The sequence below is a fragment of the Motacilla alba genome, chromosome 20 (genome assembly GCF_015832195.1).
Source record: "Motacilla alba alba isolate MOTALB_02 chromosome 20, Motacilla_alba_V1.0_pri, whole genome shotgun sequence".
NCBI classification, from domain to species: Eukaryota; Metazoa; Chordata; class Aves; order Passeriformes; family Motacillidae; genus Motacilla; species Motacilla alba.
The window spans coordinates 12,261,470-12,283,550 of NC_052035.1; the positions used below are offsets into that span (position 1 = coordinate 12,261,470).

General features: G+C 41.2%; 1 protein-coding gene across 3 annotated transcripts in view; it reads right to left on the reverse strand.

Moving 5' to 3' along the window:
* The window catches only part of VAPB (VAMP associated protein B and C), a 33,556-nt gene that overhangs the window by 4,244 nt on the left and 7,231 nt on the right, over window positions 1–22,081 (reverse strand). Inside the window, exons 2-6 of one of the 3 annotated variants that reach the window (XM_038158613.1) lie at window positions 13,196–13,348; window positions 5,726–5,829; window positions 3,462–3,542; window positions 2,336–2,389; window positions 2,037–2,075 (exon numbers count right to left, since the gene is read on the reverse strand). In XM_038158613.1, coding sequence (XP_038014541.1) covers window positions 2,037–2,075; window positions 2,336–2,389; window positions 3,462–3,542; window positions 5,726–5,829; window positions 13,196–13,348 — 431 coding nt within the window. Of the gene's footprint in view, window positions 1–2,036; window positions 2,076–2,103; window positions 2,281–2,335; window positions 2,390–3,461; window positions 3,543–5,725; window positions 5,830–13,195; window positions 13,349–22,081 lie in introns of all 3 variants that reach the window. The other 2 variants (XM_038158614.1, XM_038158612.1) reach the window with 2 other exon arrangements.

The window sequence follows — 22,081 nt, forward strand, 5'->3', positions numbered from 1 at the left end:
TTTAATATTCATCCTTCTCATATTTATTTAGGTGGGTGTTACAGAATAGGTGAAAGCAAATTTCCAGCTAAGTTAGAGCTCTGTGTCCTGGATGATCCTGAGAAGGAAGGGCAGTGAGGCAGGAGGGGAAAGCCACACGCTCTTGGAAGTCTGGTCCTGCTAAGGGAGTGGGGAAGCACTGAGGAACCCTGCAGGAACTCCTGTCCAAAGCCTAGAGGTGACTCCAGAACTTCAGAAAAATGATGGAGGAAATGCCATGAAGGTGCTTTTCTTGCTCTGTAGCAAGAAAGGTGCTGTTGGGGAAGGCGTTTCTCAGTGTCACCAAGATGAAGTTGCATGTTTTCCACAAGCCAGGGCAATCACACTCCTCGTTCCCTGTCAGATGTCACAAGCAGATCTCCCAGCCCTTGAAGGGAAATCAGCTTCCCCGTCGCATTAATGCTGACATTTTGACATGAATCTAATGGCAACAATTAGGATATTTTCTTGATAGGAATTTGTCAGCTCACCTGATTTAAAGATGAGACAACAGATAAAACAAAGCAACACCAGCAGATATTCTCATCTCAGGTGGGAATGATGCTCCCCTCAGCTCTCCCTGAGCTGCTGTGCAGCACGGCTGGGTGTTAGCACACTCCAGGCACACACGCACACTCAGAGCACTTCAGGGGAGGGGAAATGAGTCTTTTGTGACTTCATTTGTGTCCAGCTGAAGCAACAATGTTAGACTTTTTAATGGGATACAGTATTATAGTGCAAAAGTAAAAGGTACCAAAGCAGAAGTCTCCAGTCTGCACTTAAAAAAATACCCAAGAAACAAAACTGTAATGAAAGTTACTGCAGTCTTCAAAATTGTCAGGTAGGTGGAGTTCAAAGGGCTCAGGGTATGTCAGTGTGTCTCACTTTTTAATTTAAAGGGGCACCTACATGATCTGAAGGTGAACTTATTTTCCTATTAATTAATTTATTTGTTTACTAATTGAAAGCCACAGGCTACCCAATACCTCACTGCTGCTCTAATTCTGAATGGGGGCAACTGACTTTTGTAAGCAATAAAATGCTGTTTACATACAACACACTTTATATAGAATAGAAACAACAAATTTTAATTTAAAATATTTTTTTTCCTCCTGACAGTCACTCCAGCCTGATACTGACAGCATCTGGTATCAGGCACTGATTTAGCATTGCTTTCTGATGTTTTACAGGTGTTTTTCACACTCCACAAAGGGACAAAGAACTCTCCTATCTGGGACCTGACTGTAAGACATCAGCTCAATTCTAGACAGCTCCTGTAGAGTGTTTAGTCAAGATCAATTTGCAAAAAAATTTAAATAAAATCATATAGAACTTAAGAGTACCGAGTTGCTGGCAAAACAAGAACACAAGGAGAAGTTAGGGCCATGTCTGTTATGTACACATATTATTTCTGTGCAAAACAAAACTGTTTTCAAGAATTCCTTCATGCATCAGCCAGCCAAGCAGCATCAGAGCTGAGAGAACAGAGCTCCTTTCACTGGGCTGCAGGAGTCACAGCATCCACACTTTCCTTGGTGCTGATATCTATGGAAGTAGGCACTTACAGCAAGTCAAGCCACTGTAAAAAGAATTTTTCAGCAGAGTGATACAGGCTTCTCAATTACTGGATTTCCCAGCCATGTGCTGGATATGACAGGAAGCCCATTTCCCATTCATCTGTCTTAATTTGGCCATTTCAGCAGCACATTACAGGTGCAATTACTGAAACACTCAGTATTTGCACAACACTGCCCTCAAGCTCCCATGGTTTGGGAGAAGGGGCCAAGTCCAACACTGAATGCTTAATTCAGACTGAGAAATTAGGTGGGAAAAGAAAAAAGAGGGGGAATTCACTCCTCTGGGTTGCTACCCAATCTCCTTCTGTGACTGCATGACTTGTGTCTCCTTTCAAAGGAACCATTGATTTCAGCACCTCCTCGGAGTTTACAGAGAAACCTGAATTATCTTTTACTTTACAGACAGCAGTAAAATATTGTGCTAAGGTCAGGTAACCAAACCTGTAAGATGGAAGCTTCTTTTTCAGGAAAGGGGTAAATCTGAAAAGAAAACAACAGCAATCTTTACCTTAAACTGTTTATTCTCCTCCCGTAACCTCTGAACTTCTACTTGAAGCCTCTTATAGTCTTCCATTACTTTCTTAACTTCAGTGTCATCCAAAGAAGAACTTATTGATTTAGACATTACAGAGGTATCTGTCTTTGTTGCAGTTGTGGATACAATTTTATTTATTTCTATGTCATGCTGTTAAAAAAGGATAGAGTGATTTTTGGTTAGTTATTAACACCACACCACACACCTGATACATAGGAGGAGAATCAGGTAAAATTGTCTGTGCACACCTGACACGTGCCTGTATCAAAAGAAATAAACAACATTTTGCTTTCTGTAACTTTACTGCTATCCCAGAAAACATCACATCAGCAGCAGTAAGTGAAGACAGAATGACCCTGACTCGTCAGACCCTGCATACCCAGAAATGTCCCTAAACCAGGTCCACAGCCAATGGTCTCCTCTCCCTTCCCTCCCCAGGCACAGCAGCAGCTCCACTGCAGGAGCAGGACGGTGCAGCAGCTCCCTCCCCCTTCACTCCCCACTCCTGGCTGTCCCCTCTCCCTGTTTCTGTGGGGATGCAGGAATCTGCAACCCAAGCTGGGAAACAAAGTTCAGATCTCCCAACCCTGCTCCCTCTCCTGCCTTTGGATCTCCTCCATGCTCTGCACTTTAGAAAGGGTCTCTCATGAAATCAAACCCCTCCCCAGCCAATTACATAATCCTAATTACAGACTGCTCAGTGCAAGGTAGAACAACTGTGCCTGGAGTACCTGCACACCAGGAAGCATTTTTCAGTTTATTCAATCCATTATCAGTTTTATAATGGACAATACACATTTGCATTACAAATGAACATGTCTATTACCCTAACAAGAAAGATCCTCCAGTATTATAGATGATAATTTCAATATAATTCCTAACTGCATTCGTGTCTTCCTCAGTTTTCTATCAGTTCACCTGACAAAATCAGAGCTGTACTAAGGAAGTACTGGACAGGCAGTGAAATTTATATTGCTGATGATTACAACTGCTTCACTATAAACTCTGAGCTTCACAACCAGCAATCAGCACCTTTAATTATTTTTAAGTATTCCTTATCCTGTGACCTTTCACTAAGTGACAACAGATCAAATGAGAAATTGCTTTGTGCTACTGTTGCATTTATGAAGTTTAAACTGGCTGTTAGTTACACCAAGGATTACCAAGATTTTAAATAGTTTACATTGTGTTTTTAAAGGGTGATGCCATCCAGGCAGTGAAACAGAGGGTTCTGTCTTGTGCTCATACAGCTGTCTGTACAAACATGCTATTCTACAGGATTTACTGTGGTATTAAGTTAAATCACTCAATATGCATCTGAAAATACTCACAGGCTTATCATTCTCTGCTGGTAGCTCAAACACACACCTAAGCTTCGAATCCATGAGTTCTTCTGGTTTTGCTTCTTTCCACTGGAATAAGTTAATATTAATTTCACATTAAACATATTAGCACAATCAGGCAGATTGGAAATGCAGTGCATTATGTAAACAAACCACAGCATTTCACTGAGAAAGAACCCACAGGTGTTTATCACACTACCATTAACCACACACAGGATGAAAAATGAGATCAAAACCAAACCTGAGTGGTATCATAAAGACAGAGCAGATACTATGAAGCAAATCATTCTAAATAGTCTGAAACTTCCACAGGTAATTTATGAGAGAACTGGGAGCTGTATCAGAGTAATTAGCAGAGACAGGGGGAGTAATGAGCCTGCTTAAAAAAAAAAAAAAAAAAAAAAAAAGAAGGAAAAAAAAGTAACAGGAGGAGTGAATTCAAGGGAAGGGAAAGATAACAAGCCCACAAATAAATCAGAGTGAGTTCTCAACTCTCTGATCAGTGGAGTTCCTATTCAAACTTTTCAAATTTCACTTCCTGACTGGAATGAATACAGGACTGTTCTTCCCCCTCCTTGTTTTCCACATCCTTCTTTTTCAGCATCTACGTCTAAACAGCACCAGATGTGCTACATACCAAGAGAAAACTTCCCCTCACATCTTCTCTCCCCTTCAGCTGGGGAGTCTGCCATAAACAAGATTCTTTGCAACCTTTTTAATAAGGATCAGCAGTAATAAATCTTTGCTGAGTATCAGCTGTAACCCTGAAGTGAAAAGATTTATTCTCCATGATAATAAACAGCGAGAAGCGTCCACACTTCTATCCTGGAGTTCTCACGTGCTCCTCTTCACTTTGACCATCCTCCTGGTAGCTTGGTATTCCTCAGCATATCTCAAGTAGGTGACAAATTATGGCTAAGCCAATGCAACCTGGAGTAGTATTTAACTCATCCTAAACAGCTGAATGGTAGTTCAGCTCTTCTGGGGCTGAAGTCAGATCTATTTCGAGCTCCTTGGCTGCCTGTGAAGTGTTGAAAGCTTTACAGTACTCCCATAACTGGTCTCACCTGTTCATCCAGAATAGGAAGAGATCTGGAGAGTGGTAACAAAACTGAGAGCTGATCAAAGTGTTACAGGAGAGGGAATTTTATCAGTCTGGAGAGCTCTGGAAAACTGAAAGGCCCATCTAGGTACTAAAATACATTCTTTGCCAGCAGAATAACATTTGTCATGGTATGAAGTAACTCATAAAAATTAAAGAGCTCGAAAGAAAGGCAGACTGACTTATCTTTCTAGTGATGCAGACATTTTATTACTATTGCTGTTTCTCCCACTGGATCTTATTTTGAGCCCATTAAACAAATATAGTTCCATAAATCAGTTTCAGAAGGGAAATTATTAACCTGCAGAGCGCCCCGGCTTTAAGCAGCTAGTCAGAAGAAGACACATATTGTAAAGAGTACTGTAGAGTATTTTTGGGTTGGCTTTTTTGTTTTTAAGTAGCACACCCAAGCCACACACTTTTAGAATAATGGTCTTTTTCCTTTTTACATTGTGTCCTCAAAAGCCACTGAGTGTTCTCTCAAGCTAACAAAAGCTAGGTTAGAGAGCTTCCTTGTGCCTTCTTCTGGGGGCAAATCTTGATAAAGGAAATCCAGCAGCTGACATAGTGGTTTACTCCTCTGCAGGTTGTCTTACTGTAGCCTGATATCTTATTTTTATGTCTTTTGTCCTTCTCTGCTCCAGCTCCTACATATTTCCACTGCTCTCATTTGTAATCCACAGGACAGAATCTATGAGGCCTTTCCTTTACAAAGCCACAGCAGACACAGGTAGGGATAAAGAAAAATACAATACTTGTAAATCATCCTCTTGCATCTTGTAGAAGGAGCTGCTCAAGAGAAGACTCAAGACTGAGAGTAGATGCATAAAAAGGATGCCACAGACTTAGAATATATTCTGTATGTCCTTAGAATATATGGTTCAAGCTGCCCTTTCTAAAGAAGGATGTATTGCACAAAACTACAACTACATGTTTCATGGCTTGGCATCCTCAGACAACAACTCTCAGTGCAAGATTCCTGGGGCTCAAAATCACAGAGAACTCCTTGCCATGCAGAGATGGAAATCTGGAAAAGCTTTCAGGGACCATTCCAGTGTGGTTTGACAACACCCCTTAAACAACGCAGCCAAAGGACTTACAAAATTCTACAATTAGAAAGAAATTAATTTTAAATAATTTCAATACTTACTACTGCTTCCATATCTGAAGTATCAGCTGGAGCAAACATAGACTGAACCATAAACTTGTGTTTACTTTTCTCATTAGGGTCATAGTCAAAAGGCTGTAGCATCACTGGAAGAAAAAAACCCAGAACACATTGCATTAGCATTGCTCTGCTGCAGAGTCATGCACTGATGACACCGTCACCAGATTTCAGAAAAACAAACACTAAAATGGTTTCAAGTTGTCTGTTGTTAAGACCAAAGCAGCAGCTGAGATCAGGAACCTCACTTTAAAGCAGAATTTTGAAAGGAGGAGAAAGAAACATATTTCCTCAGTCTGTCCAGACTTTGGTCTGAGAATTCTGGAAATGCTGATCACTCTACATAATTCTGTACACAGCTATGGCAAGATAACAATAGTCATTTATAGGAAACAGGATCATTTACATATCTTCTGGGACAGAGGGAAAAATTTTCCAAGACAGCCTCTTTTTGTCTTGCTCCATCCTTGGGGCAGAAGTAAGAAGCGTTTTGATGAGCTGTACACACAATATTGCTGATGGTACCTGAGAAAAGGCAGAGGCAAAGTCAAACATTGTAAACCTGGAGGTTCAAGTCTCAGGATGGAAATTTCCTCTACAAAGTTTAAGAGTCTCATGGCATTTGATTTACCAAGTACAAGTATTTTGCTTCCACAAATAAGTCACTGAAAGTTTGTTACCAATTTATAGCTGGAAGTTTATAGTTAAATGTGATGCAAACTTTGCCTCTATGAAAGGTATGCAAAGAATGTATTTCTCTTCATTTAAAAAATAAAAAGCATTCCAAAATTTACTTATGCAGAAAATGACTCTGTTTAGGGAGCAGAGAGGAAGGAACAGCAGGTTTAGGGAGTCTGTGTGCTTTAATTTAATTTTTTAAGCAATATTGGGAATTTCCATGTCTTCAAGCAACCTGAAGAGGGACAGTTGGGTATTCCATTTATACAGAATAATCTTTAATCACAGTGGTCACTTGGAACCCGCCGCTTGCAAATGACAACTGGACATTCAGCTATTGAGGCATCAAAAAACAAGAGCTTGGCTCCACCATGAGACAGAACATGTGGAAATAAGCAACACAGTTTACACAAACATGTTATTAGACACTGCAAAAAGCCACCACCCCCTCAAGCTTGCAAATACTCATATTACTACTAACAGAAAAAAAATGATGTAAGGTTTAAAAATTCACATTTTATGACCTGTCTTACTTCAGCCCCTCAATTCAATCACTAAGAAGAGAAGCAGGTCAAGAATTAGGAGCATTTTCAAGTATTGGTGCTATTAACATTATGTGCCCAAATTCATGTGCACTAATTGCAGGGGTTGCTGTATAAAAGCAATATCCAAAGATCCCATTTATTTTAAAGGAAGGCAAGTCAAACCAATCTGCCTCCCTTAACGAGCAGGGTATGTTATGGCTGTGCCATCTTTACTGTGCACACAACCTGTGGCCATCAACAACCACATGCCTTTGAAAGCCCAGAGAGAAGGCAGGCAATAAATTCTCTCAGATGAGGTGCTTTAAAAATTATCATACATTTTAAACTCACCTTGCAGTAGTTGGATATTATTCCAAAAAAAAGTTTGCAAATTAATTGGCTTTAAAGGTTTACCTTTAAAACTATTTTGCAAACAGGAGTGACTGCACTGTGAAAGCACAGCTATTCCCACACTGCCTGACACAGCACTGAAAAGCAGCAGCATTGTTTTTTCTTCTCTGGAGCAGACACTTAAAATAATTTCAACATGTAAAATCCAACTGGATAGCCAGAACTATTCAGCATTTATGGGACTTCTACAGATTGTGGTTTTTTCAGCTCGCTTTGCTGAGTACAACTATCAGCTCATTTGAAAATCCTCATTTCCCAAGGGACAGTGCTGAACCCATCCTGGAATGCCAGATGATCACTGCTCCCAGCTCCATTCAGTGAACCACAAGAGCCAGAGAGGGCTCAACAGCACAGACCTTGATAGCACTTGTATTTTTAGATCAATACATGAAAGCCACATTGACACAAATTATTCAGCAAATGTCTTGTAAACCAGATGGGAAGCTCAAAAATATGTACTTTTTTCAAGAGGAAACCAAACCATTTTAATATTTATCCTCCTACTATTGGGGTTTCTGTGAAAGATTAGCTCCATAAAATTGCCCTAATTGCTGGAGAAATTGCTAGTGGGAATGTGGCTCCTTTGTTCTGAATGGAAATCACAAGCCTTATGCAAAAATTATATGAGAAGTATGTTCCTACAGAATGCCTCATCACATCAGTTGTCCCATCTGGTCAGAAGCTTCAGCTTTCATCAGTAATCAGAGTTTTAAGAAACAAAATTATTAATGTGATCTTCAAGTTTACAGCAGCATCCATCAGGCAGAGATGTATCTCAAGCACCTCCCAAGCTGCTCACCCCAGAGCTCGAGCACCAGCACTGTTTGACCACAAGCAAAAACTGCAGAGTCACTGAGAGATCAATGGACATGGGTTTTCTCACACATTCCTGCAATACCCCCAGCATTTTATGCTCAGTAGAGAGCTAAGGAGAGGCACTGAGCACCCAATGTGCTCCTTCTTTTCCACAGGACAGGTTACAGGCAAAGTGAGTTACAATTAGTTAGTTACAATGACAGAAGCATCAAACTGGTTTCCCTAGAATAAACCAGCTTTTTCAAAGAACACAGGAAATCTGAAGCGGGGAACACCTTTAACACCTGCTAGGTTCTAGCTGTCCTTTCCAAGAGCAGAAGGAACAGAAAAGTCTCCCAGCTCAGATAGTCAGCAACCTTCCTCTAGTTTCCATCTAAATTTATTAATGGCCTGTTTACTTGGTCCTGGACCAACACTGCCCTAATGCTGAAACACCAGAGAAGGGGAAGAGTCATTTACTTCTGGTGCCCTCCAAGCCATCAATCACAGTAACTCCTGGCCTACTGGTAAATTAAGCCAGACTTGGTGGGTTCTCTCTAGGCCAGGCTCCCCATTCATCCTCTGCACCTGTTTTGGTTTGAGCTCCTCTAATTACACACGCAGGAAACTTTCCTAGTGCCTTGAACCACAGCCTTTATGCCCTCTCACCTCTTCCCTTATCCAGATGTATGATGTTGCATCTGCCTTCCTCACAGCCACATTATGTCTTGTTATTATTATGTCTATTATCTCGCTCACCCCAATCAGGCCCCTTCATTCAATAAGCTTGGAATTGTAGCCAGAGTATTTTATTCTCCAAATGTGTGATTTTGCAGTTTTTCTAATGAAACTCATCCCATTTCTCTTACTGCAGCCTTCAAGGACAACTAATTCTGCTGTATATCTTCAATCTCTCAACTTTACAACAGCATCAGAGTTTTTAGTGTTCTCTTTGTTCCAGAATTGCTTGTAAAAGCATTAAACAAGATTAGGACCAAGAATCACTCTCAAGAGACATCACCAGCAGCTCCCTGCTATCACACTTCCATCCACATCACTGTTCATTCTTAAGCAGCTCATTCAACAGACTGTCAATTTATTTGTTCTTTCTACCTTTATCAATCATTTTCCCAAATGGCACTGCATGGAATTCTTCACGGGCTGGATGGATCAAATCTACCACACTTCTGTCACATAAAACACCCCAACCAGAAACAGGGGCAAGCCTCAAGATTCTTGTGGGATTCCATCAGCTCTGGCAGAGGTGAGTAAAGGATGCTCACATCTACAGAAAGGAGCAGAATCCATGGCACCATCCCACCTTTGTTCCATGTTTACATAAATAATCATAAAATTTCTGTAAATATTTCAATAATACTAAGAAGTGTTGAATTTGTGAATATCAAGAAAGAATTTTAAAGCAGGCAGGCAAGAACAACCCAAAACTTGGTAATTCCTGCTTGGGAGATCTGTGGGAACAGGGCAGAGGAGTGACACTGCCAAGGAAAGTTTGGGCATGCAGCAGTGGATGGGACACAATCAGTGCCTGAGGGAATGGGGCAGACCCACTGTGACTGCAGAGCACGGGGCTGCAGCTCCACTCCTGCTTTTTCAAAGTCAGGAAAGCTCAAAAAAGACTAAAATTCCCTCCCGGATATTCGACAGCAACCCAAGGATAACTCAGCTCCTCCTAGGAGGCGTGTTCAGACTGCTCTCTTCAGCGGGACACTGGGCACAGATGGTACCATCTGCAATTCCTCTCTCCTCCTTAAACATCTACTGCAGACTCACCAGCATCTGCTGGTATTCCTCCACTTCTCCTTTGTAACCCATTCATGGCTTTTATTTAGGTTTCACACAATCAGCTCTCTTTGCTGAAATCAGAGGTGCTCGGCAGCAGTGGATGTGTGCAAACACCCCTGTGCCAGGCACTGCAGCCCCAGTGCAATGGAATCAGATGACAGCGCTCACACACGCTGCTTCCCGACAGTTACATAAACTCAGCTGTTAAAATTACATGCCATTATATAACAGGTGAAACCACGGGCTCCAAACCTGACATCCCAGCAGGCAGCACACGCTGACAGGGCCTCAAATGCTGGTATTTAGCAAAAGCTGTGATATGGCATAAGAAGGCAGCATTTGAGGCTCCGCTAGATTAAAGGGAGCTTTATTTTTCTAGCATTTTGTAAGTCTGTAAATGAGCCATCATTTTAATGTGAAATACAGTGGAACTGCTGCCTCTTAGAGCAAAATATCTTCTCATACACTTACAGCAAAATAGTACAGACAGAGTTTCACAGGAGTATAACAAAGGCATCTGGTTACTACAGAGCAAGAAGGAAGAGGCTGTCCCAAATTCAGCTCCAGGCAATAATATTTCGAGACTAACAAATGCTGAGGCACTGATTTTTTGGAGACAAGGTGCAGCACCAATGCAGTGCTATCAGTGGCTGTGGTAAAGCCAGTCAGCAACTGGGAGCAGATTGCATTTAGTAAACACAACCCAATTAGATTAAGTGTCCAGAAGTTACTGTATTAACTATATTTTCAATAATTTCTCATCAGTATTTTCACTAGGTTTGAAGGAATTCAAGTCCTCTTTATTCAAGTCCTATTTTTATGCCCTGTGCAAGACTTGAATTAAATGACTGAAAAGATAACTTATTTAGAGGCAAAGAAACAAATTCTATTTATTTTTCACTTCATTAACTCCAAAATCAGTCTTTTGCTCTCAAGCAATCTTACTCCAAAGTAAAGGTTAAACACATCTTCCCCCCTTTCTGTGAAACTGAAAAAATTGTATTTTGCAAGTTAATAACAGTCCCCTCTTTGATCCCTCCCATCCAAAGGATCCCATCTGCTGATCAAAACCAAAGACACTGCCATCCTCAAGTCCAAAATCAGGTCCCATGCATGGTTTGAAGGAGCTTAATCCATTACCTAAGGAACAATGAAAGTGTGCTACCTGCATTTTAAAATATGTTAACATGAGGACTGGCAATTTAAGATTGCTATTTATTACTACTCTTAATATCAGCATGGAAATATTAGAACACACACGTGAGCTTGGGATTAAATACACCACAGCCATTTTCCACACTAACCAAATCATAAATCACTACAAATAAGGTTTTTAGAAAAGGGAAATTCTTAAAGCTGTGTAAGTAAGCAAGAGCAAAGCACAGCTCAGGGTTAGCACAGGAGTACCACCAGGGGATACTTCACTCATAAGATCCACACTCTACCTGGCGTGCCACGGGGAAGGGTCAGGCTGGAACAGCAAGCTGCTGCTGCACAACAAGAGATGGTTCCTGCAACACTTGCCTGCACTGTATTTGCTCAAGGTGGAGCTAAGGGGCACTTGTGAGCAAAACTCAACACTGAGATCAAGACAACATTTCAAAAAGCCTGGTAAGAGCCTGCAAAGGAAGCAGGCTTTTAATTTTCAAAATTCATCTGCAAGATGAAAAGCATCCACATCTTTATAGCACAAAGATAATTTGTAGCTAGAAACCATGCTAATTTTCATTATCATTTCATTGATTTCAGTGCATTTGATATGCTTGCCTGCAGCTAGTATAGATGACAGACAGCTTTACTTGGGAATTGTTCCGACTTTTAAAAATCTCCATTTCTCTCCAGAGAGCTTTTTCATTTACATATTAGTCATTTCAGAGCTCACTGGGTACGTGCTGGCCCTCTCCTGAAGCAGAAGTGCTTCGCGTGCCCCACCTGGAGCTCCCACCACTCCCAGGTTACCTCCTCACTGACATTCCCCTGGGATTAACTGCAAGGGAGGCACCATCCTGCAGCCCTTTGCACACTCAATTTGACACCACAGAAATCCCAAAGACAACAGATCAATGAGTGTGCAAATATGGCCATGTATAAGAAGACTCATAGGATTAGAGTTGCTTAATTTTACAGTGGTTTTAGGATCAATTTTTATTTTGTTGAAGCAAGTTCTCTCCAAGGGTGAGTGTTTAAATATTTTACATTTTATTAAGTAAGAAACTGAACTCTTAATTTTTACATATTCATTTTTTTTCAAGTAAAAAGCAGTGGTTTTAGCTTCCCAAAATTTTATCCCAGGCTAAAAGAGGTTGGCAGGAGCAAACTGTATAATCTATCAATAATATTTCTTATCATGCCAATATTATTTTTTTTTTAGGAACAGCAAAGCAAACCTGAATCTGCATGTTTAGAGGAACAATTTTCTTAACTAAAGTCTGACCTCATTCATCCAACAGGCCACAACTACATCCTTTGATAGAATTCTTCATTAAGAACATAGATCAGAGAAGTTATTGAGAGAATATATTGTCAGCAAGTGAATAACACACAGATACTGTTTGTAAGAATACTCAGCTCTTTATGCTTTCAAAGTAAGCCACTCCTTTGCTTTTCCATTACCAAACTCAGGCAAGTCAAGAGCTACTGACTCATTAGAGAAAATCATTAACTTTTCCTATGCAACAGCAAAGATTTAGTCATTTGACATTTTTAACACCAAAGGATACTGAATCTTCAAGGCACACAAAACAAGCATGGTTTGAAAGGAAATGTTTTCATTGCTGGTTAAATCAAAGGCAGTTTGCCATCAGCCCACACCGGTCTAAACCAGTGGCTACAGTCCACCCAGCTTTGCTCTTCCCTCAACGTGCTCATCCAAGCACTTGTTTGACCCCGTGGTGAGCTGGTTCAGGAAGTTAAGCTGGCAAAAAACTAACTGTACAAAAATAATCCCACAGGGAGGGCAGGGCTGCAGCAGGACTGGTTTGGATACGCTGGCTGAGGCTGTTAATGAACCCTGTCAATCATTTGTGTATTTCCACCTTTTTCCTCTCCAAAACAAGATGTAAGACCAAACCTGTTACTGCTAGACCAGGAGTAAGGGAAGTAAGGATACATGAAATGGCTGCTTCTCCATGAAAACACAACCTCGTGGATTCACCAAAATACTTTCAGGCTGCAAGGCATTCCAAGAAATAACTGATAATAAGAAGCTATTTTCAATCAGCAAAGAACTGCTTGAATGGCTTACCAGAAACATTAATTGATGTTCCTGCATCGATAATTCCACTGTTGGGCCTTACACAGTATCTACGTGGTGCTGTGGTCTTAACTTTGAAGCACACATTTCTGTCCGTGGGGTTGCCGAGCTTCAGGTTTGTAGTGACCACATCTGTGAAAGGACCTGAGGAGGAGAGCAAAAGCAGACTTGAAATCACACAGAAAGCACTTTTCAAGCGGAGGCTAAGCAGGCTCTAAATCTCCGTTCACAAATCTTATAAAGTAATTAGATGTTCAATTTCCATCTGCAGCATGTGCAGATAATCGTGCACGCAAAGCTGAGGCTGCAGCCAGGCCCCAGCCCAAGAGCTCATCATTAACAGCAAAACAAAAGGGGGAAATCATTCACACATTGTGCCAACACCACAACATGGCATTCAAAGGATGCCAAATTCCCTGCTGTGTCACAGTTGCTCCATTCTAGTCCCAGAAGCCCAGGCTAGCAGAGATACCACATACACCCATGCTGTAGTGTAAGTAGTGAGCACAGTACAGTTTGTTAACCAAGGAATGGGAACCAGGGACTACCACAGATCCATCTGCACATGAAGCTGAACCTCCACAGGACCAGGATTCCACCAGGTATTCAGGAATGCCATATCAAAAACAGCAAGACAAGCATTCAAGGTTCATCTCCTTTTGTCTACCAAGCTTTAAAATTTTTTTATAAAATGTGTTGACAACAAGAAATTATAAACCAGAAGAAATAAAGTAGCCTACCTCGCCCAAGACAGGAAATAACCATGTGGAAATAGGAAAATTTTAGACACTGAGAGCACTGGTGAAGATTTCCATATTAGCAAAGCCAAAATGAAACCATTGTCAAGTTCTGCAAAACCAAGTGCAGGCAAATCCTCTTCTCTCAGGCTCACTACCTAAATTGAAACTCCCAAATCCCTCAGGCAGAAGAAAGGCTGATTTCCTACAACACACTGATAAATCAGACAGGTAGCACACAACTACAGTGCTTCACAGATGGCAAAGAAGTAAAATTAAAAGAAATATAACCACACTTTGATCAACTGTCTTCTCCACAGAAGTGATTAATTTGATGCCTGAATAAAATACCTTCATTTGTCCTCAGGAGTAAAAGCAAATTAGTCCAAAAAAAGCATCAAATTTTTCCTTGTAGAAATGGCAACCCTCAAATTGAAAAAGGGTGAATGACGATGATAATAAAAATACTGGCAGGCAGCATTCCACCACCCTCCTCTCCCAGCATGGATGCCTTGATGTAATTTAAGTTTGCTTCTTATTCTATGCAAATTTATCTATTGTTACAATATTTAATCCAGCTGTAACAGTATTACAGTCCTGCAACCTCTATCCTTGATCCAATTTGTTTAAAGTAATTAGAAGGGGAAAAGCCTCAAAACAATCACACACATAATAACCCCAACTAGACAACAAAGCAGCACCACTTCTGTCTGCACCCTGAGCTAACCAGCTTGGTAATGCAACAGGAGCTAAAAAAAAATCTGAAGCAATAAAATTTTCAGATCCCATGGCAAAGGTTTCACTAGACCTGTGCCTGGTGAAACACTGAGTTGTGAAAGAGAATGAAACACAGCTGTAAAGTTTTCTCTGTGTTCTGCATGCAGGGAGAGACATTAAGCTAATGGAAAATAACTGGCTAGAAGCAGCCAAGAGTTGTTAAAGAAGTTAAAATAAGCCAAACCATCAGAAAAATCCAGCAAACATTTAGGTGTGTAAGGACAGTAGCAGATCTTCAAAACAGCCCTAACAGGGAGAAATCTAACGTTTCAGAAGAAATTATAGGATGTCTACGCAATAAGGATGTGTCTTTACTAAAAAATTACAGCTTGAGCTGCTCCAGCACAGGGGAGGGTTGGCTGTACAGAGCCCTTCATCTGCAGCTGCATCCTCAGCAGTGCTTTACTGGTCTCCATGCTGGGACGGATTTCCTGGGGGAAATACCATGTTTTTACTTGGCTGATCCATGAATGTGTGCGGGATTTGTGTGCCCCAGCACAGAGCTGCTGTTTGAAATAGTAATATGACAACAATTCTGTCTGGAAAATAATTTCCAAATGGAATTACTTATTGCTAACACAGATCACACCAAAATATTTGGCAGCCAGACCTTTCAGCAGACGGAATTCATTTCTTCTTGTCTGCTTGGTGTTTCCTCTTCTGTTCTGTCCACTAAACCCTAAACAGTTTCTTTAGCTGCATTTCCCCCAAATTACAGGTTTTACAGCCACCACAACTGTACTAGAAGGTTGACATCTGCCTCCAGCAAACCTGTGGGCAAGCACACTCATTCTTATGGCACTGCTGTTCCAACTCTGCAGCAAAGCAAAACACAGCAGATAAATGCAGGATTAACGTGCCAATTAAGGTCTCCTGAAGTAAAAAAATAAACAGACCAGAGGGTATTACTCAGGGGTAACTGGGGCATGGCAGTGAAATATTATCACTTGGCTGGCCTGCCTTTTAAGAGCAAGGCCCATGGACTGCCAACTCGGGCTGAAATGAAATCTTGGTCGCCTGTTGTGGGATTACTACAGCCAAGTTACAGGTTTTTGGGGAGGCTGGTGTATGTGGGAGAACCTACCCCAGCAGAGACAGAAGCTAATTCTGCACTGGAGATACACCTTTTCTTTCCAACATCTGGATTTGAGCACTGCAGATAAAGCTGGTGTGGGTATTAACAGTCGTGAGATGCACATCAACCCTGCAGCTTCCTTTTCCAATGCAAGGCATTGGGACGTGGAGAATCATACCCAAATACAGTAGAGAAAACACTCTACAATCTTTCTGGTAACTTTGTCCTCGTTACAAGTGGATGGACTATTTACACCAGTTTATGCACCCCATGGACAACGCTTGTACTCCCAAGGTGGGCTGAGAGCACAGTTAAGCCAGACTGGTGCATCTGGATGGTCCTTGGGTGAAAGCAGCAAGTGAAGACTGACTCTTAAAACCCACAACCCTTACTTAATCACATTATTTTGTTTTAAATGTTTTTTTCAATTGCTCATAATAATATTTCTAGATAAGTGGAACTCATACTAAGGCAGGGTGCTTTCCAAATGACAATTTGCTCTTTAAAAATCATCCCAACTGTTTTTCTCACGTGTTTTTTTAAAGATCATGAGAAGAATGCCACTGGTGTCATCCCAAGGACAAAGTTATGGGAAACAGGGTCTGTACATGCATCATCTGACATGGAGTTGTCATGGGAGCATGGAAGAATGTAGTAAATTGAATTTGGTGCTGAAAGTCTGAAATACTCCACAAGGGCTTGGTGACTTTCTCCTGCCAAAATAAAGGCAACTCATGTTAATGCAAAGAGGGCATCTAGTGATACACAAACTAGCAGTATTACTGAAAGGAAAAGAAACATCACCTCCTATACTCATAAAACAACAAACAGTAAGAGGTATCCTGGTTTTTCACAGGACTACTTCTCAGCAGGGTTATTTCTGAACTGTGGCTTTTCACCCACAAATCCAACCCTTCAGGTTTGAAGATCACAATGTTACCTCAGAATTTTCCACAGTCCATTTCCTATTCAAACACCAGTGCTGTATCAACCTTTCCTCAGAGAGCCATTCTGCAGCGTATGGCATTGTAATATCCCACACCATTTTAGTAATGATAAAAAAGTCTGGGAATTAGGTCAAAAGAACATGATGTCAACTCTATTTAAATTTTAAATAACCCTCACTGTAATAGAAATTGCCCATAATTGTTTCAGCAAATTCAGGCTGATAACTTTTTGATGAGCACAGTACTCACTGTGAGTTCCTTGCCTCAAAGAAACCACGTTACACAGCCACATCCTTTGTACTACATCTTAACACAACATCCTCACCTTCACCAAAATTCCATGCTTTGGCATGGCAAATAATCAGTCCTCATGCTGTTTGGCACATGAAGGAATTTAGCATAAGTGCCAGCAGAGGCAAAGCTTTGATGGCACAGGCTTGGGGAGGAACATTCAAACCCAGCAGGGACAGTCCTCTGCAGATCTGTACCTGCAATTATCACTACATCTTTATAATTAACTACACACATCAGGTGGGCCACAGGGTTGCTTAATTCCTGCAGGAGTCCATCTCACTGCTGAAAGGGGGGGTGGTCAGGCCTCTCATCTCCACCAGCTGTGTGCACTGTGTTCCTCTGCATGGGCCAAGAGCAGAGCCAGGGAGCTGCTGGGGCTGGAAATTAATCCACTTACCAGAGAGAGGGAGGGGGCAGTGGGGAAGAGAAAAAGGAGAATCAGTTTTCAGCCAGAATGAGCAGCACTCAGACCTGGCATCAGGGAAGCTGCATCTTCCTGCACAGTACTCTGCCAATTTAAGGTCTCACAGTTGCAGGTTAAAGCTTGCAAGCACATCTGGGCATCCGTGCTGCAGTCACATTTGTAGTGTTGGCATAGCTGCTGCAAGTAACTAAAAGCACATTCACAGTTTTTTCTGTAGTTAAATTTAATGCAAATTCTCATCTGCTAAAAGGTAAGCATTCCTAAAAAATGTAGTGAACTCTTCAAAGAAAAGCACTGCAGGAATACTTGATACAACTGTCAACCACAAGACTAAGAATAATTTCTCATCAAGTTGCCCATGTTATTCCCTGAGTGCTTTAGATGCACTTTCAGCATCTTCCCCTAAACAACTTTTGCAACTCCAGCTCATCACAGACATGTATCCAAGAGCAAGGTAATTGGAAACAGCCAGAAATACAGGCAGAGCTTCTCATGAGATAACCTCTCTTGTACTTCCTTTGTGGAAAGCAGTGGAATGCAATAATAGGAGGGGAAGGATGTATTTCACCATGGTTTAATCCCACTGATGTGTCAGATGAAAGTCATTAATCACCTGACACATTAATCAGCCATAGAAAGGTAACTGAAGAATCTTTAATAAGGGAGATGGTGGAAAGCAATAGAGGGGAAACCTAAATTGTTTTGTGACTATTCTCAAGAGCCCAAATCCTCCATGTGACTGGTAGATGTCCACACAGAGCAGCAATTAATCCCGTGAAAGAGTCACATTGGCCCTGTGTGGGGAAAGGATGAGGGCTGAACGTGATACTCATCCCTTCCCCATCCCACACCCTACACTGGCCCCTCTCCCATGCCATAAGTGCCTCCCCAGCTCTGCCAGCCCCTCAAACTGGGATGCCCCTCGCCCTGCTCTAGAGAGAGGTGTCAGCACCATCTAACAGCCACCAAACCCATGTCTCCAACTGACCAGTTCAGTCTTTCTACCTGCAGCTTTTCTCATCTTCACATCCGAGTGGTTTTCAGTTCCCTTACTACCTCTGACAACACCAAGTGATTTAATTTTATTTCCATGGGCTCTCCCATTTTATTTCTGTGGATGTCTATCAGCATGAGAGAGACAGGCAAAATGAAACCAGTAGTGATGTGCAAGAGGGCTCAATAACAGGTGAAGACCTTGACTTACTGCACGCTTCTTTTAAAGTCATATATAAAGCTGATGACCTTTGAAGATAAACACTAAAATGAAAAGAGCTGAAATGTCAAGCAAGACATCTTGAGCTATCAGCCAGGTGCCTGAGAATCAAGAACACCCAAGATCCAATCAAACTCTCCCACCACCTTACTTGTCTTTAGACAAATCACTCCAGGGCTTGATCTTCTGCTATTAAGAGCCTTAAGAGTTGACAGCAACTCCAAAACAGAAGCAGGTTTGGACCCTTATAGTTTCCCTCTCCGTCAAGTAAGGAGAATACTTACCTAATTACACAGAATCTTGTGAAGATTAGTGTTTTAAAAAGTACTGTGTGCCAAGGTTTAATCATCATCATCATCTGGCTCTGGAGACTCTCATAATTAAGTGAGCATCCGCAACTTTTCAAATCAAAGAAGCCAAAAAATCAGAAGCAAGAAGAGCCCGTGTTGCATAAATGTCTGATTTCACAAGTAACTCACTGAGACAACCCAAATCCCCCACATTTGGTAATTATATTTTAAAAAAATCCTTGTGTAAACCACATGCCAACCTTTTGACCTCAGCTCAGATTTTAAAAGGAATTAGCTACAAACCCCCAGCCCTGTGGAATCAGTATCTTTACTCCCAGCACCCACCTCCTCACCCAAAAGAGCCCTTGAAACAAAGTGATAGGAGGGGAGTGGTCCCTTCCACTTCTGCTGTGTTAAACAGTGGATGCCTGGATGAAAAAATACTACAAAAATAGAAGCAACATCCACATCACTCCCTATGCAATAGCTGATACAGTGGAGCAATTCTTTTAAGAAGTATGCAATCAATAAAGTGACCTAAGAGGGAAAAAAAAAAAAAAAAAGAGTGCAGAAACCCAACAAAATTACATGATTCAGATGCCAAAGTTGGAGCAAGGTTGGCAGTAAGTTACTCCATTTAGAGGGATTAATCAGTGTCCTTCCCTGGCCTATTCTAGCATAAACTGTTTTTCTCAGAGCACGCCTCATGCTTAATTGGGAAAAAAGCCCAACCCCCAAACAAATATGAGACTGAAGACTATTTTCAGGGTATTTGTTAGAATGTAATTTTTGTCACCTTTTATCCCTCAGAGGATCATTAACAGTCTGACTTCACAGCTGTAAGAACTGAGAGGCCACACATAAGCTTGCCAAGAGAAATAGAAGGATATGTCCTTCATATAATTTTGGTACCAGTGTCATTTGTTTTTTCCCAAGTGATCTCTTCAGAGTTTTTTTTACAACCAAACATTACCTACAGCAAACCTCAGCAACAAAATCACACAACACAAGATATTTTCTCTGCATCATGGAGTTCATCCAGATTTCTGCACACACTTTCATGAACAAGAGGCTGAGAGCAGCCCTGGTGAGCTTTCAGAGGTGTATCTCTGTTTCAGCTGCACTTTCAGATCCTTTCAGGACTGAGTGCCAAACAGATTGTATTACCTTGCTCATTCTGCACACAAATATCACATGAGCCAACTCTGTCCAGGTATGAAAACAGCTCAGGAAACACTGGGACAGCAGCTGCATCTCTTTCAATAACCACGGTGTATCCAGATTCACTTAGATATCTCCTTTTTGTACACAGCCTGGAGCTCCATCCATGGCTATGGAAAGGACAAAAACAAAGCCCAGGCTCCCAGGAGAAGTGGGGATGCAGCAACAGAGCAAAGAAGCCTTGATGTGCAAACCTCCCCGACAAAAACACTGCTGAAGACTGAAGTCAATGGAAAATGTTTCCCTGGAAGAACCATCCTGATTTTAATCACCAATCCAAGCTACACTTTTTCTTCTAAAGTGATTTTTTCCTGGTCTAATTTCATCACTAATCTCCATTTCAAATGCACATCAAAATGTTAGGGAAGGAGCAACCTAACTACTCTAATTTTACGCTCACATATACTCCTCAAATAGAGAAATTTGATGTGCAACTGAAATAGCAAATGAGCAAATATTTTAAAGTGCAAAACTGTTCATATCGAAAATACCAGAAGAAACAAACACAATTAGATATTCTGGGGATGCACAAAGAATTGCTGCTTTTCTAATAAGTTAAAAAAAACCCAAGCCACATAAAATAGGCAGTGGGATATTATCTACGGCTACAAAAAAGGAAGGAATCCTGAGTTTAGCAAGATATATTTCAGGGGAGCTACTTGAAAACTAGCCTATTAACTGTACTTTCAGGACCAAAGGGGAAAAAAAACAAACCATAACAAAATCAGAAATTTAGCAGCAGCATGAGAAAACTTAATCAGAAAAAAAAAAAATCTGACAGTTTATATGTGTGGCATAGAACAAGAAACAAATGTCAAGTTGTGTTCTTCAAGCCTAAACTTCTGTCTTTTCCAACCTAAACAATTCCATGATTCTGTGATCATCTGCACCACTGTATGACATCAGTAAGCACAGTGTAAAACCAGCTATGCAAGAATTAAGGGGAGAAAAATGTTACTGCCCTTAGATCTCTGGTAAAAAAGGCCAGAAGACGAGAAATCACAACCCAGAGGAAATGCAAACATTTGGAGAAAACACAGAATGTATTGTTAATTCACATATGACAAGAAGCACTAACTGCAAATATCAACAGACAACAAACATGAAACTGCACAAGGGAGAGGGTGAGCTGCTGGGAGAAACATCAGAAGCACCAGCAAGGATGAAGCTAACTAGTGTGATGAAAAAAGTAGCAGTCTTGGGAAAAACAAGAAAGTGCATTTTTTTTTCTTAAAAGAATTACATAGCCATTTGACATGCCTTCTACAAGCACAACTAATTTGTCTTTTAAATTGCTTGCAAAAACATAAGATTTGGCTCCATAGTGATCCCCACACCTACATGATTTTATAATCTGCATCCTAAATAACTGGATCACCAGGCAAACCTCCTCCTTCTCTATTTTTCCACCCCTCGTGGAAACCAACCAAGAAAACAGGATTAAATTTAGAATGATAAAATCTTTAATCCATGCACCATGGCATGAGGGACTTCTTTTACAGCTCAGAGAACTAGACACTAAAGTAGTTTAGCAAAGAGATTATTTTCATAAAGTATTTATAATAACGTGGGGTGAGTACTGCAGCAGCAGTACCCAATCTGTACAAATGTGTTTGAGGCCAGGAGAATTCCAGCTGAACTGAGCAATTTTCAGAACAGCTCTGATAGAGAAAGAACAGACCAGCCCTCAGCCTGGCCCGTGCTGCTGGTGTGAACACACAACCACAATCAGGGCAGGCGTGCACCCCTGCCCTGCCCTGAATCACACAGGGCAACGGGGATTTGCTTTGCACACGCTGCCAGTGGCAGCAAGGACTGGGACAGCTGCTCCAGACCCACTGCAATCCCTCTTTACAAAAGGTTGCCTAGCAGGGCAAATTTTAAACTCAACAACATCCC